Source organism: Hibiscus syriacus, unplaced genomic scaffold (assembly GCF_006381635.1).
Source record: "Hibiscus syriacus cultivar Baekdansim isolate YM2019G1 unplaced genomic scaffold, ASM638163v2 tig00113096_pilon, whole genome shotgun sequence".
Lineage (NCBI taxonomy): Eukaryota > Viridiplantae > Streptophyta > Magnoliopsida > Malvales > Malvaceae > Hibiscus > Hibiscus syriacus.
Genome location: NW_024063440.1, coordinates 964,690 through 982,001, shown reverse-complemented (window position 1 = coordinate 982,001; position 17,312 = coordinate 964,690). Strand labels below are relative to the sequence as shown.

General features: G+C 33.4%; 1 protein-coding gene and 1 pseudogene across 1 annotated transcript; one reads left to right on the top strand and one right to left on the bottom strand.

Annotated features, from left to right (window-relative positions):
* Positions 1-10,280: 10,280 nt before the first annotated feature.
* LOC120185286 (peroxisome biogenesis factor 10-like) lies at positions 10,281-12,716 on the top strand. The gene is made up of 10 exons (XM_039189549.1): positions 10,281-10,531; positions 10,622-10,653; positions 10,743-10,832; positions 10,923-10,955; positions 10,994-11,078; positions 11,178-11,256; positions 11,405-11,538; positions 11,919-11,986; positions 12,290-12,375; positions 12,481-12,716. Exons 1-10 carry the CDS (start codon positions 10,336-10,338, stop codon positions 12,581-12,583), a joined length of 906 nt encoding a protein of 301 aa, XP_039045480.1. The 5' UTR covers positions 10,281-10,335; the 3' UTR covers positions 12,584-12,716.
* Positions 12,717-13,894: 1,178 nt separating this feature from the next.
* LOC120185285 lies at positions 13,895-17,312 on the bottom strand (annotated as a pseudogene).

Below are 17,312 nucleotides of genomic sequence, written 5' to 3'. Positions count from 1 at the left end.
GCATTTTTTCCATGACAACTTTCATGAAAGTGAATGCTCTGAAAATCAGGAGTGTAATACCCCCAACCCGTACCCGACTCGGATACGAGTCTGAGGTGTCACATTGACTAGTCAAAGTATATACTTTTATAAAAAAACATAGAAAATTTAAAAATTTTATTCTATAAAGTAATTCTTTTACATAAACATATTTAAAACCTTAACAGACTCCATCAGAGCGTACATATATATATCATGACTTAGTTACATGCCAACATACTAAATTATATGACAAGACATACTTTACAAAATATTTCTGCTCTGAACTTTGCACAGAGGTATGCTGCTCTACGGATCTGAAACTTGATCTTCTGACATATCCACACCTACGTGTAAAACATTTACATGCTAAGTCATAGACTTAGTGAGACATGTAAATACATAAAGTAAACTAACAAATGCATGAACATCCTATATAACACATATTATACTTATATACATATTAAACCCATCACTTACCGGTTTATCCTTACTTATTTCCTTATCATTGATTCAATTCCATCAAATGAGCATATATTGAACATAAACATATAATATAACTTCAAACACAACAATACATGGATAATTACTATGATCATATCATACATAACCATATCACATCTCATATCACTATTACCCATATACACTTGTTACCTTTATTATCATATAATCCTAACTTGTCACTTATACATAGCGTTATATTAAATTATGGTTTCTTTTCAAAGGCCATGCACACTATTGAGAACTTAAGGTACGTGAGTACATAGAGGTTGTGCACTATGCTGTCACCACAGCTCGTATAAATCCCACTAGGGGCACATAGAATTTGTCCCGAAGGACCACATAGATGTCCCGAAGACCACATATAACACATATGTCCCGAAGGACCATTATGTCCCGAAAGACCGCGTAGACCCTCGACTCTTGGCATGCCAACTATACCTATAGCTCTCATAACACATGACATGGGCATTATCTTTTACCTCATTACACATTCACATATTCATATCACATAGTTCTTTCGCATTGCACTTTATCACATTTCATATGATCACATAGTCACGTAGTTTACTTTCATGTAGCATTTTCCATGAAATTCACATTATTCATCCTTTTCACACATGGTCACATCACATATACCTTTTTCTCATATGCATATAACATATTATTTCTTATCTTTTAAAATATATTACATATGCCTATAATCTTATGTCTTATTATCAATATCTATTCTATCTTATTATACTAACTATCATATAGCATTCTAATAGAAGCACAAATGAGTCATATTACTTTCATATATATTTTATCATATATTTCATGATCACATGACCTATTATCATAATACAAGCATTTACATAGTTCACACATAAAAATGCATTCAACAATTAATCATATGCATTTACTCATATACCATACATCTAACACCATATAACTACATGTTTATGCTTTAATACTTATATCATATAATATCGGAATTGGACTCATCGCAAGTCTTAATTCCTTAACATAACGTACACTTACTATCATGTACTCACTTGGTCTCAATGAACCCTCTTAAACTCTTGTTTCCGTTGTGTATCTTACTCTGTCGACCTATCCAAACTTTGCTTTCGATCGATGTCTACATAATCATGTATTGATACTATCAGTATCCAATTAATATACTTTAATCTATCGTTTCATAGACTGAATAACGATTTATTTCATTTCCCATTGAAGTGCATCAGTGTATTCTTCAGTGCATCGATGCATTCTTTAACATGTGCATCGATGCACTACCATACATCGATACACAATTTACATTCAATGTTTCCATTTTAAGGGGATGCATCGATGCACTCCTCATGCAGCGATGCACCAACTGTACTCGATGTTTATTTATTTGAGAGTGAATCGATGCACATTGAAGATGCATCGATGCACACAACCCAGAAATTACATTTTGAGCCTGAAAATTCTTACTTTGACCTCAAATTCTACTTATTAACCCCTCCTTATGCCTTAAAATTTATCTATACATGTATCAACCTTCTTATAACACTATAAAACTTTACCATCTCCCATAATCCACCATAATTCTTGAATCAAAGAATTTCATTAAATTTTCCATGTGTTCTAAATTCAATTCTATCACCTTTAACTTCTTAATTAACCCATTGACAAGTCAAATCCATCTTTAAAACTTCAAAAACCTCTTTATATCAAGAATTCATTTCTCAACCCTTAATCAAATTTCCTTTCTAATTCTCTCCTTTTGGTGTTTTAAGCTTATATAAGCTTTCCTTAAGCTTATATAACACTCATGGAATAAAACCCAACTTAAACATTCAAGAATTAATCATAAAAATTAAAACTCACCTTTGAGGTTTGAGCTTGAACCCACGGGAAGAAGAAATGAAGAAGGAAAAGAAGAGTTCTAGATCAATCTTCACATCCCACGTGTTTCATTCTTAATAAGGGAAAGAAAATATCTTTTTAAACTAATTACCATAATGCCCTTTACTTATTCCATAATTATGATTTAATCAAATACTGAAATAGTCCTATTTAAATTCTTGAACTTATTAATTTCCTTAAATTGATCCTCAAATTCCAAAAATTCTCATTTTAGTCAGTAACCCGAATTTTGGGATGTTACAAAGAGTCTATCAATTTCGTGGGCAATTTCAATAGAAGAAACAACAACCTCTACTTTAATACCTATAACCCTGGATGACATCAACATCTAAATTTTTCTTGGGGTAATCAAGGGACCAACAACAACCATACAGGAAACCTTAACAAGCCACAACAAAATATTTCTGAACCTACAAATTTTCAACATCAAAAGATGCCCTGACAAAATATTAACAAGGGTTCAACATTTTCCTCAAATTCTAATTCACCCGAAGCTCCATTGCAAGATTTTATTGGCTCGACAACAGATTTCATGGCTTCAACAAATGCCTTAATGCATGAACAATCATCAACAATCATGAACCAAGGTACTCTGTTGCAAAGACAGACAACTTTATTACAAAGACATAACTCATATTTAAGAGCATTGGAGAATGCAGTGGGTCAAATTGTCATATCATTATATACTCACCCATAAGGAAGCCTCCCTAATGATACTGAGGTCACTAAGCCTCACGAAAATGAGCAATGTAGTGCGCTTACAATGAGGAGTAGTACCCAGTTCAATCAGGAAGACAAGTTTGAGGGAAGAAACAAGAAACTTTTCGCTGTGAAACTGTACTAGAAGAATCTGAAGGTCAAGCTGAACTTGTTGTATAATAAGAATTGCCTATGGAGAAGGACAAGGACGAGGTTTCAACCAGTCTCTCTATTGATGGATGAAAATTTATTTCTACGATAAAAGTTCCACCCCCACCCACAGCAGATGAAATCAGACCCCACCACCTATCCCTCAATGGTTGAAGAAACATAATGAAGAGATCATATTCCACTACGATTTAGCTTCATGCGGAGAGCACTTTAAAAGAGAGATGACTACTGTAAAAGGTCCTACAATTCAGATGTGTAAGGCACGAAATGTCAGGGTAAATTATTTTGAAGGTGGAACTATTATATGTGTGGGGCATTTTGGTATTTACTGGTGCTCTGATCAAACGTGATAAAACTGCCATATCAATTCAGGATGTTTGGAGTTTGCATCCCTTCAACCCTTTTTCTTTCTTTATTTTTTTATCATGGCAAAAATATTTTTTTGTGTTTATGTGTTTGTTTTGTTTTTCTTTTCTTTTCTTTATTTTTTTTTTTACTTTTAATAATAGTTTTTAGAAGAACATGCTCCCAAATATGTGGATAACGGCAAAGCCCCTATAGAAGATGCACCTATTTAGAAAGAATACTCAATTGGTGTTGGCAAAAACCATGTCATTGTTGATGATGTCCACCCATCTGCACAAATGCCACGGTGAATTGTGACACCTCTAATCAAGCATCGCCTAAAGAAGACAACCAATCACGATTGGACTTCTCCACCTGAGGAATCTGCACAAAACAACCCCACCACCATCAAAGTATACGTTAGTCAAGGTACCTTGCATTATATTTCATCTTTAGTTTAGTCTTCATGCATTGAAGACAATGCATCTCTCAATTTTCCTTGGCCATAATTATTGTACATAACTGTTGAAGAGGATAGAACCAACCATAGGACTTGATTCTTTGTGATTCTTTTAACACGATTGTATGTTTTCTCTACTTAAGGTTCTTAAAAAAAATTTAGGATAGAACTTTTGAGCGTCATGGCATCAAATGATTGAAAATATTAAGTTGAACTCCTTAGTGTTATGAATTACAATAAATACCTCGGCATAACTATAGAGGGACACTCCTTTGTGCATCGATATTACTTGGAAACCCCCTTAAGTAAATGATAGCCTTGGCACATGAGTGAATGAAAGCAGTCACGGGATGACTCTACCTGACTAGCTCCGGGTGGAAGGTATGTTCCCTTTCACCTATAGTGTGGGATGGTTTATGTGATGAGCTGACTCCCCTTGAAGTAGTGTAAAAAACAAAATAAAAGAAAACTGAAGTTACATGTTGAATAAACAGGAGTGAAACTATGCTTAATGAATAATTTTATGCCTTGGCAAACCAAAAGATTTCTCTTAAGAGTTTTCTAAATTCGTTAAGCATAGACTAACAATCATGCACACACACTGACAAAGAGTTCTGACCTAGGGAAAGGTACTTGACTTCTCATTCAGCTTAGTATATTGAGGCCACACTTGTTGCTGAGGGCTGAAATTTTAAACCACTTAATTGTCATGATTTAGACTTTTCCATAACATTTCATTTTTCTATTGCTCATTATCCATTGCTTGAGGACAAGCAATAGCTTAAGTTTGGGGTTGTGATAACTCTGTAAAAAGACTATATTTTAGGTCTTTTTACTTAAGTTATTGATTGTATAAAAGTCATTGACATAGCATTTTAGCTGCATATAGTTGCATTTAAGACATATTTTCATGTGGTGGATAAGTTTTGCTAATCAAAGTTTATTTGACTAAACTGATGCTGCTGGGGAAAAATGTTGTTTGTTGATTGTGATGATGCATGAAATGACTAATGACGAATTCATTTGTTGAGATAAATTAATTTGCTAGGGCCAGTAAAACAGAAGATGATGATAGTGAGGAACAAATTTTCTTGCCAATACGAGTTTTATAATGCAAGTCTGATGGAACTGCTAATGTCACTTGGCCAGCTGGCTTATTCACCTCACGTGCAATCATGCCCTCATCAAGGAATTTGACCATACCAGATGCTATGTTATTCACAAAAAGGTTTAACTTTAAGGGTATTTTGAGAATTTCCAAGGGCAAACCCTAGAAATTCACACTATAAATACCCCATTATAAATCTTCATAAAGTGTTCAAAATCATAAAAAGAAAATACCCTATGCTTAGAAAAAGGTGACCGCGACATACTATTTTCCACCTTTTCCACTCGCCCATCCTTGGTTCCCTCCATAGTTAGGCTTCGCCGGAGCAGCGGGTAGGCCCTTAACAGAGGCTAGCTGCTGAAACAGCTATAGTGGTGGTCTGATGTCACAGCAAAGCTCTGTTATGGGAGTTTTTCTTCCTATTGTTCTTCATTTTCTTATCTTTTAAGGGCTTGTACTTAAAGATTGATTTTTGGGATGATATTTACCAGACCATGAACTGTTTTATTTGGTGTTAGATGATGCTTTGATGATATTTTATTCAATTGTTAAATAATGATTAAGTTTGTTTATGCTAAATGTTGTTTTGTTCGCTGTTTTAATATTTTTTCTTGGCACTGTAAGAGCTTTTGAGAGATTGTCATTTTTCTATGAGTTGATACCTAATATTAAGAGAGTTAGGTTAGATCCACGTGAATAAGGGAACTAATCCGGGATGGGGAGGTTTAAATCTGTCTTAGAGATAAGGAGAGGGTTTTATTTGACTAAAAAGGGTAAATGCTTGAGTAAGATAGGCGAAAAGCTACAGTTTACGCTGAGAGGTATTGTCACAGCAAGGGTTTGACAAACCAATGGTTGTAGTTCATGCCAAGTAGTATTGTCGTAGTTAAAGTCCTAGAATACTTTAGTAAATCATGTCGGACAACATAGGCATAATATACTAGATCATCCTAGACATAGAATAATTTCTCATCGTAGCAAATCCAAACCAAGTGCTCTGTTAGAAGTCTGATTGTGTGAGGTTGCCAGTTTATTTATAGAGTTTTGACAACTTTAGCCTTTACAACTTTTATTTGTTTATCTTTGCATATTTTTCTTGCCATGACAAAACTTTTTTACTCAATTCACTTTACAATTTTTCTTGCCTCGACCATACTTTTTTCCATCTGTTTATACCATTTGTCACTGCGTATTTTCTTTGTTTATATCATTAGATTTAGATACTTAGGATTAGTTAGTGACACCTATTCCTAATTGTAGAAATCTTTTAAAATCCCTTCAATCCCTGTAGAGACGATACTCACTCACTACTATATTACTTGCATTGAATGTGTATACTTGCATAGATTTGCTTGCCACAACACACACATTTATAACGCGATCACCTATATGTCCCCCTCTTGTTACTGGTAATCATCATTATATGATGACAAGGAGTAAGTATGGCATTTTTAAACCAAATTTTTTAGCATGTACCGTGGATAAAGAAAATGAGCCCAAGTCGATGCATGAGGCGTTGGAATCAAAGAAGTGGAGAGTTGTTGTGTTTGATGAGTTTGAGGCGTTAAAAATGGTACTTGGACGCTTGCTTCCCTGCTGAAGGGAGAACAAATGTAGGTTTCAAGTGGTTGTTCAAAATGAAAAGGAATGTTGATGGTAGGGTTCGACGTTATAAAGCTAGGTTAGTAGCTAAAGGTTTTTATAGGGTGCATGGCCAAGATTTTCAAGATATATTTAGCCTGGTGGTTAAAGCAGCAACAATCAATGTTATTATTGCTTTAGCAGTGCATAATAATTAGAATTTGAGGCAAGTCGATGTTAATAATGCCTTCTTCAATGGTGACCTACATGAGGAAGTTTTATGAAACAACCACCTGGGTTTGAACAAACAATTGAGGATGGTTCGATGTTGGTCTGTAAGTTGAAAAAGACTTTGTACGGGTTAAGGCAGGCCCCAAGAAACTGGTATGCTAAGCTCAAGGATTATTTGGTTGAGGTTGGATTTAAAAAATCACGAGCAAATTGCTCTTTGTTTATAAAAAAATAGTAATGGTGTTTTTACATATGCATTAGTATATGTTGATGATATAATTGTAACTAGTGGTCTAATTATGAGATTGTGAAGGTGGTGAAGTAGCTTGGTGAAAACTTTTTATTGAAGAACTTAGGAAATATTAGGTATTTTCTTGGTGTTGAGGTCAAAAGAATTGGTGACTCACTGATGTTAATTCAAAAGAAGTATATACAAGAGCTCTTAGTTAAAGTTCAAATGACAAATGCGAATTTTGTTCCAACTTCGGTGGTGTCATCCCTCAAGTTGTCAAAAGATGCTGGTAGTCCTTTGAAAAATCCCAGTGAATAACGAAGTTTGATTAGTGCTTTGTTTTATGTGTGTTATACAAGGCCTGATGTTGTATATAGTGTCAATAAGCTAGCACAATTTATGCATGCACCATGTGAGCAGCATATGACAGCAGCAAGGAGAGTGTTAAAAGATTTAAATTAGACTCTTGATTTTGGCTTGTGTTTACTTCTGCTGGAGAGGTTTGTAAGTTATCTACCTTTATTGATGTTGATTGGGGAGGCAATATGGATGATAAATGGTCAGTTTCAGGTAATTTTGTATACTTGGGAGACAACCTAGTGGTATGGAACTCTAAGAAACAGAAGACGATCTCGTGATCGACGATTGAAGCGGATTATAGAAGTCTTGCTGATACTACGTCAGAAGTAACTTGGGTTAAAGCATTGTTGAGTGATATGGGGGTCGAACTACGAGAGGTGCTAGTTGTATGGAGTGATAAATACAGTGCAATAGCCATGAGCTCGAATCCCATATATCATGCAAAGATAAAGCACATAGAGCTTGATGTACATTTTTTCCAAGAGAAAGTTACTGCAAACAGACTGCTTGTGAGTTATGTGCCTGTTGAACATCAAATTGCTGATAGTTTGATCAAATCATTGTCAAAGTCTTACTTTAATCTTTTTCGGAAAAAATTAGGTGTTTTATCTCCAGAAGAAGTGGAGAGCAGAATAAGCAAGGAGGATATTAAGCATGTGAAGTAAAGTAACAGATGTAACCTAGTGGTCATCCTGTTAAGGTGTTCAGTTAGGGCTAACTGATCACATGGCTACGTGTAATTGCTTTATATTTTGTGTATAATAGGAGATACTTTGTACTGCTTTAATTAGACTATTCTTGTATCATTACTTTCTCGAATAAAAGGTTGTTTTGTGGTTTTCTAACAAATCGCATCAACATTCTTCACAAGGGTGCGCAAATTATGATCGAGCAAAGAAGTAACCTCACGGCCCATAAAAGGGATCTTTTAACTTTCTTTGTACCCATTTGAATTCAACTCCTAACCCACCACTTGATAATTTCTTTCTAGAAATTCAAGTTTTAATTATCTCCATTACCATATCGAATCACTTTGGAGTTATCAAGTACCGATATTGGAGATTATTAAAACTTAAATTTTGAGGAAAGAAGATATCAATTAGTGGTTGGATTTTAATTATCTAATAGGAGATGGAAACGGATTGATGAACGTTGCTCGTAGTTGAAAAATTCAAGTCTAGGGATCTAGACTTAATGAAGAACACGATAGGAACAAGAATAGAGTTTATGCCCAAAACTAGAGTCATTGTTGCTAGAAAATTCAATCAAGAAGAAGGATTTTTAAGTATAAAGAATGACGATTAACAAAGATGAATAAAAGAACAAATAGAGAAACAAATAACAAAGATGAGAATATTTAGCCAAATTAGGGATTTGGTCGAAAAGTTCCTAACACAGAAATAAACAAGAATATGATCGTTAGAAAGATAATGAGTAATATATAATAGATATATGAAAAAAAAGAAACTGCATTGAAATTTTCTCCTGATATGTATGAAGTTTGCGTGAATTAGGTTTTTTTTGTGGTGGATGTGACATGATGATGATGGCTATGAATGATAGATTAATGTCCTAAGAACCATGAAATTGTAAATTGTAGTGCAGTTTCTAAGTAGGACCTTCGTCGTAACAATCAAAACAACCATAAGCAGCGAAGTCGGGATTACTATTATCCTTTCTTGTAACAAGAACCAAAAAGAGTTTCACTAATAAACTTTAGTGGAGAAAACAAAAATTTACTTAAACATTAGTGACCAATACATTTAATGTTTCACATTAATAATCAATCTGTTAAAGGTCTGACAGGATTAATATACGTTTTGAATTCAATGAGGAAAATTATATAAAACATAAATGAAAGTAATTAATCATGTAGTTTAGCTATTTTTTATATTATAATATTTTTGTTAAGTTTAATCTTTAAAAAAGAATTAATTATTTTTTATTTCTAATTTGATAACATTTGCTCAAGTAAGGAAGAAACTAAAATCTAAAGGAAAAAAAAAAGAAAAGAAAAAATATATCAAATAAACGAGGACACAGCAGAAAGCATAGACTTCACAGGAAAGAAGAAGAGGCTGGAACGATAAACTGAGAATAAAAAGCAGAAAATAGGAGGTAGAGTTCTTTCTTGTATGATTATTTTAATTAAAATTTAATATTATTTTTTGTTTTTAAAATTTATTAATTTTGATTTAGTTTCTATCACTGCCGTCAAGTTTTGCAGCGAAATTAAAGTCTGGCGGTGATCGGCTTTTGATTTCGATTCTTCTCTTTATGCAGTTTCTATGCAATTTCTCTTGTAATGGAACTACTTAACGTGTTAATTTAGTTTTAGAACAATTAAACGAGCAATTTAGTGTTGTTTACGTGATTTTTTTTTTTTGGCTAGAAGATCCTATTGAAATTTTCATTCGATCATGTTTTTATCCCTTTTATCCTTAATCCGTCTCACTGAGATCTAGGTGCTTAGTTTTTTTTTTTTATAGTTTTTTTATAGGTTTTATCAGTTTCAGTTTATTAATTGTTGAATTTCGTTGTTTCTGGATCGAGCAGTGGAGAGAAATTTGACTAATATTTTCTCCCAAGTCCATGCCTAGTATACGACGTCGTTTGGTGGGGTTCTCTTTTTCTCCCATCTTGTCTCGGGTTGTGTCGTGGCTCTCCCCTCCTCTTTGACTAGTAGAAAAAAAAACTTCGATTTTCACTGAAAAACACACTGAAACGGAGATGGGATCAGGGAGAAACGATTCGGGCGGGTCAGGCAACCCAGGTCCAAGTGGGGAATCGGAGCCCTCCGCCACGGTCGAGCCGCGGCGATTCCCTCTTGCAGCTCAACCAGAAATAATGAGAGCGGCGGAGAAAGACGACCAATACGCTTCCTTCGTCTACGACGCCTGCCGCGACGCCTTCCGGCACCTTTTCGGTATTCCATTTTTCAATATTTCCCCCTCTATTTCCTCCAGCAGTATCATTACACCTTGTAAAATATAAAGAACCGTAAATTTTTTTATAGGTACCAGAGTTGCGGTAGCTTATCAGAACGAGGTTAGTTCTAAATTTCGATCCTCAATATCTCACTAAAAAATATTTTATTTTTCAAAAATTCTAACATTTAAAAAAAATTAATTACGCAGACCAAACTCCTAGGTCAAATGCTTTACTATGTTTTAACAACAGGCTCTGGGCAGCAAACATTAGGAGAAGAATGCTGTGACATCACTCAGGTTTTATGATTTTGGAAACGAAATGAATTATATTTTCCTCAAAATATGCATCTGAATTTGTTCTTTGATAGCTAATATGGTGTTCTTTAGGTCGCTGGACCTCATGGCCTTTCCCCAACACCTGCTAGTATGGTGATCGGCTTTGGACTGATGTATTTTAGTGCTGTTGCATACAGATGCTGCCTATAGCTCGTGAATTATTGCAATGGGTTCTACGTGCTAACCTCATGTTCTTCTACTTTGAAGGTATTTAGAGCTTACTCATCTAGAGTTATTAATAACTTTTTGAATTGGAACTTTACTCATCTTAAAATTCCCAAATTCTCCCCTGACAAATCTTGGCAGGTCTCTATTATCATATATCCAAACGTGCGTCTGGCATTCGCTACGTATTCATAGGGAAGCCATCAAATCAAAGACCCAGGTACATGGTTCGCTACTTGCTTCTACAAATCTTGTTTGTTTTGATGCGGCATCTCTTCTTTAGTTCTTTACATGTGTGGAGCTCATCATCATGTGAGGGGAAGTTGGAGTGTACTGATGGTAACATTCTTGGCTGCGACTAACCTTAGGTACCAAATCCTGGGGATTTTCCTCTTAATTCAGCTATGCATTGTTGCTGCCGAAGGTCTGCGACGCAGCAACTTATCTTCAATTACAAGCTCAATTCATCAGACCTCATTGGGGACCCATCAAAACCCATCAGGTTAATTTGCAACAAGTTTCCTTATATTGCTTACGTAAACTTGCACCTTTCGAAATGAAAAGCTTCTTTATGCCAATTACCAATTGTCAAATGCTTGATGGTTAACCTATAACCTAAGCTTGCTTGCCTATAAAATTGAATCTTTTGGATTGTTGCTAGAATGAATATCAACTTAATTGTACAAAAGGTCCATCTCAATCATCTGAAATGAAGGGTCTAGGCTGTCTTAGTACTTCATGAAGCTCTCCAGATAGCTGATAGTAAACCTACTCTGTTCGCTAGGAAATATGTTTAAAGTCGTTTATTTTTCCTCATTTCATGCAGTTGTGCCATGAGAGATTGGCATGTATTGTTTGACACATTGTTGTTTGAGCCTGTAGGACAAGGTTTGCCTGTTTTAAACGAAGAAGGCAACTTGATACCAATGGAGGCTGACCGGGTTACATGGGTCGGTGAATCAACTTCAGAGATAAATTTTCAAGTTTATCTTAGTATTCTGTTTATGTATTTTGTTTTCATCGTCTTCCACTACTTTTATTTTCTTATTTCAATAATCATTGTCGGAAAGTGCTAGGTAAGAGATCTTAAGTACTAGGTGTTTGTGTTACTAGTCAATGGCGGATACAATTGATTAAATGTTTTAAACCATTATGGAGCATTAGTCTCATCATAAAAGGACTGTATCATTGATAAACAAATTCTCATCACCTTTCTGCTTATATTAACTAAGCTACTGCTTGTGCAAATTCAGTCAACATCTGTTGTTTGCAAATGCACCTTATGCCTAAGCAATCGACAATACCCGACAGCTACACCGTGCGGTCATGTATTCTGCTGGTATCTTTCCTTATTCCCCCCTTTTGCCTCACTAATCTTCGACGTGGCTTCTATATTTTGGGTGAAACTGCAAAAACTCATTCATATATCATGATCTGTCTGTAGGAACTGCATCATGGAATGGTGCAACGAAAAGCCCGAATGCCCATTATGCCGTACACCCATAACTCATTCAACTTTAGTTTGTTTATATCATTCAGATTTCTAGCTTTCGATTACGAGTGCTGCTGAAGTGAACACCCAGGAAGAGAGCCATATTCATAACAACTCACGTATCCTGCATTTTGCTGGTGAAAATGTATACAAAAAAGGGATTAGTGTGTGCGATTGGGATGATATCTGCATAAGTAGACCATACGTGCCATATCTGCATGGAATGTTGTTTCGATTTTTTTTATTTTTTAAATACTTTGTTCCAATATTCGTGTACAATATATATTCGGATATGGATACGAGAACATAACCTTTCAAGGATTCAATAATTTTATTTTTGAAAATTTTAGTTTAAATCTCAATCATTTTATTAACTTTATATCTTTTTTAAGTATTCAATCAATTATGAATTTTTATGTTAATTATTATATTAAATTTTCATTATATGTAAAAAAAAAATCACTATAAAACATCACTGTATATTTTCAAAATTTATTGCATATGAATTTCGAAATGAAACCTTGAAAGATACATTTGATCAGCCATTTTTCACGTAAATGAAAGCATTTATTGACTGGGATCATGTCCACAAGTCTCTTTAAAAAAACAGTATTTTCAAAAACTGTTGAGTTCCATTAACGAAGGCCCCTTTTCGTTTCTCTTCTCTCCTCTTCTCTTACCTCAATAAGAGTTGAACCTCTGCATGTCTACCAGCTTGTAAAGATCACCTCGCCGTTGTTTCGTGAAGGGAAGACTCGCCTTGAATTTGTATCACAAACCACCACTTAGAACGATCGAAAACATTATCGAATAGACGAATTCCATAGAACAAATACTAGCTGGAAAAGCCACCGGCGGTCACCTTCATTGCTCGAGTATCGAATAATCAATCTCCACTATTATTATGTTCTCTTCATGTTCAGTCGTTGCCAGAACTTCTCCAAACTATCACAATGCAAACAATTTAAGCATTACATATCCAGTTAGAAGGCTTATTAAAACCACAAAAAACATCATACACGAAAGCTGTATTCTTTAACCCGCGAACGAGCTATCAACTTACAGATTCCACAAGGGTTGATTGACCCCCAAGCCACGTAACCGGCTCCGGTATCTCGAGCACTTGAACAAGTTGCAACATATAGAGATATAAACAACCACGCTATTCGACATAGAAAAATAACATTTAACCAAGGAAATCAATCTTGGGTTGTACGTGTAGAGGGTTATAAAGAAAAGGAGATTTTTGTAAGCAGGTTGAGAATCATCTTCTTCCTGCCATTGGAAGGGAAACTTGAGCCTTTAAATGCAAGAATTTGTATTCTAGTTTCTAAGCTTAAATGCAGGTGATTGTAAGAACTCATATTCATGGTGTCAAGCTCTCTTGTCTCTTGGTCGATAACCGTTTCAAGAACTCGAATTTAGTGATCATGGTTGCCACGGCCCACGGACATGGACATCGAAGCACACCTCAGTCCCGATCCCCTGCAACAAACAGCCAATCCGCCAGTCACTAGCCATGGCTGCACTTAACCCTTGAATTGCAAGTAAGGTCCTTAAATCAGGCCTAAAACCAGATCCCCCAGTCACCCCGCTCTGTCTTTTCTGCACATAGATCATCTGAAACTATCCGAAATAAGCTTGTGTGTAACAGAGGAAGACACCCGAAAAACCGCATTCAACAATGATATCGAGATCCTGAATCCCCTATGTAATCCTTGAGTCACAATATTGAAACTTCCTAAATGCATCAAGATCATTCCTATATCTACAAGAATTCACATTCGGAAACACATACTTGCTACTGTTACCATTGTCGTTACCTTGAACAATAAGTCTTTGGCTCACATCGATCGGGGTACAGACGAGTTGTGCGGCTATAGCTGAACTTAACGCTGCAGCGGCACTAGCTATAGTGATGGCTGTAGTATCGGAAAATCCTAAACTAACAGTTGCAGTGCCAACACTGCTCTGGGTAACCACAAGGGCATCTAGACGCAAGATTTTATGTTAAAAGAGGTGAATATATAATTTTTAAGGGGAGAACTTATAAAAATTTAAGAGATCAACCTAAATTTTCAATTAAAAATATAAAAAAAATATTTTAAATATATAGATACTTAAAAATTCTAGGAGGAACGGTTGTCCTTACTCGTTTCTCTCTTGATCCATCTTTACATATAAAGTGCTCGAGACAGGATCGTCCCCATTATCAACGAGATAAACTAGATCATAAATTCTAATCCTCCAAACTCTAAAAATCATAAATTAATTCTTTAAATGTTAAAATATATAAATTATAATTTATATATCAAATAAATATTGAGTAAAATATACAAATGATCTTCTGATTATAAAGTGGTGCTTTGTTGAGTCCCCAACACTTACAAGTTACAAAATGATTTTTCGACTATAAGATGTTATTTTGTTGAGTCTCAACTATTAAATTTACGAAATGGTCATCCGACTATTCAAATATTTCAAACTCGTCTTTTCCGTTAAAATTTGACGACTGTCTGAGCTAAACGTTAATATACTGACTGAAATATGATAAAATTATATTTTTAATGATGTCTATTGGCACCATCATTGTTTTTAAACACTGACTCGGCGACATAATATTTCAAACATTGGCTTGACGGTATAATGTAAACGGAGAATCGATCCACAAAATATAACTCAAATGATTATGTCATCAGATCTTACCATATCCTAATCAATATGCTTACGTCCAGCTTAGACGACTGCCAATATTTTAATGGAAAAGAACGAATTTGGAACATATGAATAATCGAATAACTATTTTTGTAACTTTCAATAGTTACGAGACTCAACAAAGTAACGTTTCATAATCGAAAAATTAATATTTTATTATTTTTAATAGTTAAGAAACTTAATAAAATAATATCTTAGATTAGACAATAATTAATGTTGTAACTTTCAATAATAAATGAAATTAATAAAATAATATCTTATAATCAAATGTACTAAGAAAGAAAGAATAGCCATGTGTATTAAATGAATAAATAATTTAGGTATTCCTTCAAATGCCTTGTATTTTAATATTTTAGCTGCTATCTATTATATTTAATAAAATAGTTTTTTATCACGTTATCATTTATAACTGTTAAGTCAATTTAATAAATTTAATATTTTATTTATAAATGAAAAGGTTAGATTAATATTTTGTCAGTTTTAAACAAAAATATTAAACACAAAATAAATTTAAAAATTACATTAATTTTTTGAAAATTTTAAAAAATCTTTAATATTATTAAGCCTTTAATAATTTGTTTGCTATCAAATATGAGAATTTAGGTTCCTCATAATATTTAATCTGGTATAGGAAAATAATAATGAAAATATAGAATTTAAAATTAATTATTTTATATATTTATTAGACACATTTTTTAAAAGAAATATAATTTTATTATAATATATATAAGTTTAACTGTTTAATTTTATGTCAAATATTTAACGAACATGATAAATAAAATGAACAATTGTATTTTTTTACAATTAAAATATAAAAGTTAAATGAGAAAATTAATATTAAATTCGATTTTTTTAAAAAAAATAATTTTTAATTTTATTTCTGAAAATAATAAGATAATTAACATCTGTTTAGTATAATAGAAAATAAAAACTAAAAAGAAACTTATGAATAATACTAAAAAGAAGTGTTCTAAGTAGAAATGTAAAAAAAATGTACTAAAATCTCTAAGATATTACTTTGTTGAATCCCCATCTATAGAGAGATACTTTGTTAAGTCTTTCAATTATTAGAAGTTACAAAATGGTCACCTAATTATTCATCATGTTCTAAATTCGTCATTTTTCATTAAGAAATTAACGACAATTTGAGCTAGATCATGCCCATCCATTAGTAAGTGTATAATGTGACACGTCACAAAGCCCCAAAATTTAAGGATCCCATACTTTGGAAAAACTGCTAACTTAAAAAAAAATTGCAAGATTTAACTATTGTTTTTAATTTTCTCCCTTATTATTTCAACAATTCAATTATAATCAAAATCACCAAATTTATGGTATTTAACGAACAAAAAGATCTTAATTATATCAAACCTAATTTGAACTTTCTTAAATTTTGATATTTTACAATTTTACCTTATTATAATATATTTTAGGGGTCTCATTCCAATAAAGTAGCATAGGGCCCACATATTTTCTAAGACAAGCCTGAGTTGGACGTTAACATGCTGACTATGATATGATAGAATCTGATTTTATAATCTCAAACAACTATCATATGTCAGTCAACATGTTAATGTACAACTCATGCGACTGTTAATTTTTTAACGAAAAAAATGAGTTTAGAACATAATGAATAATCAAGTGACTTCTTTGTAACTTTTAATAATCGAGTGATTTAACAAAACAATTTCTTATAATCAAAGAATATTTTATAATTTTTAATAGTTAAACCAAAAAAATAATATCTAAGAGGGGCTATTTATGTAATTTACCCAAAATGTTTTTTTAAATAAAACCGCCTTATGAATCGCACAATTCTTGACCTTATAATTTTTTAATAATCGAGTGATTTAACAAAACAATTCCTTATAATCAAAGAATATTTTATAATTTTTAATAGTTAAACTCAAAAAAATAATATCTAATAGGGGCTATTTATGTAATTTACCCAAAATGTTTTTTTTAAATAAAACCACCTTATGAATCGCACATTTCTTGACCTGACAACACATTCTCGAAAGTCTCAAGACTCTTCCAGAATGTACAAAAATCTTCTCGAAAGCTCCCAT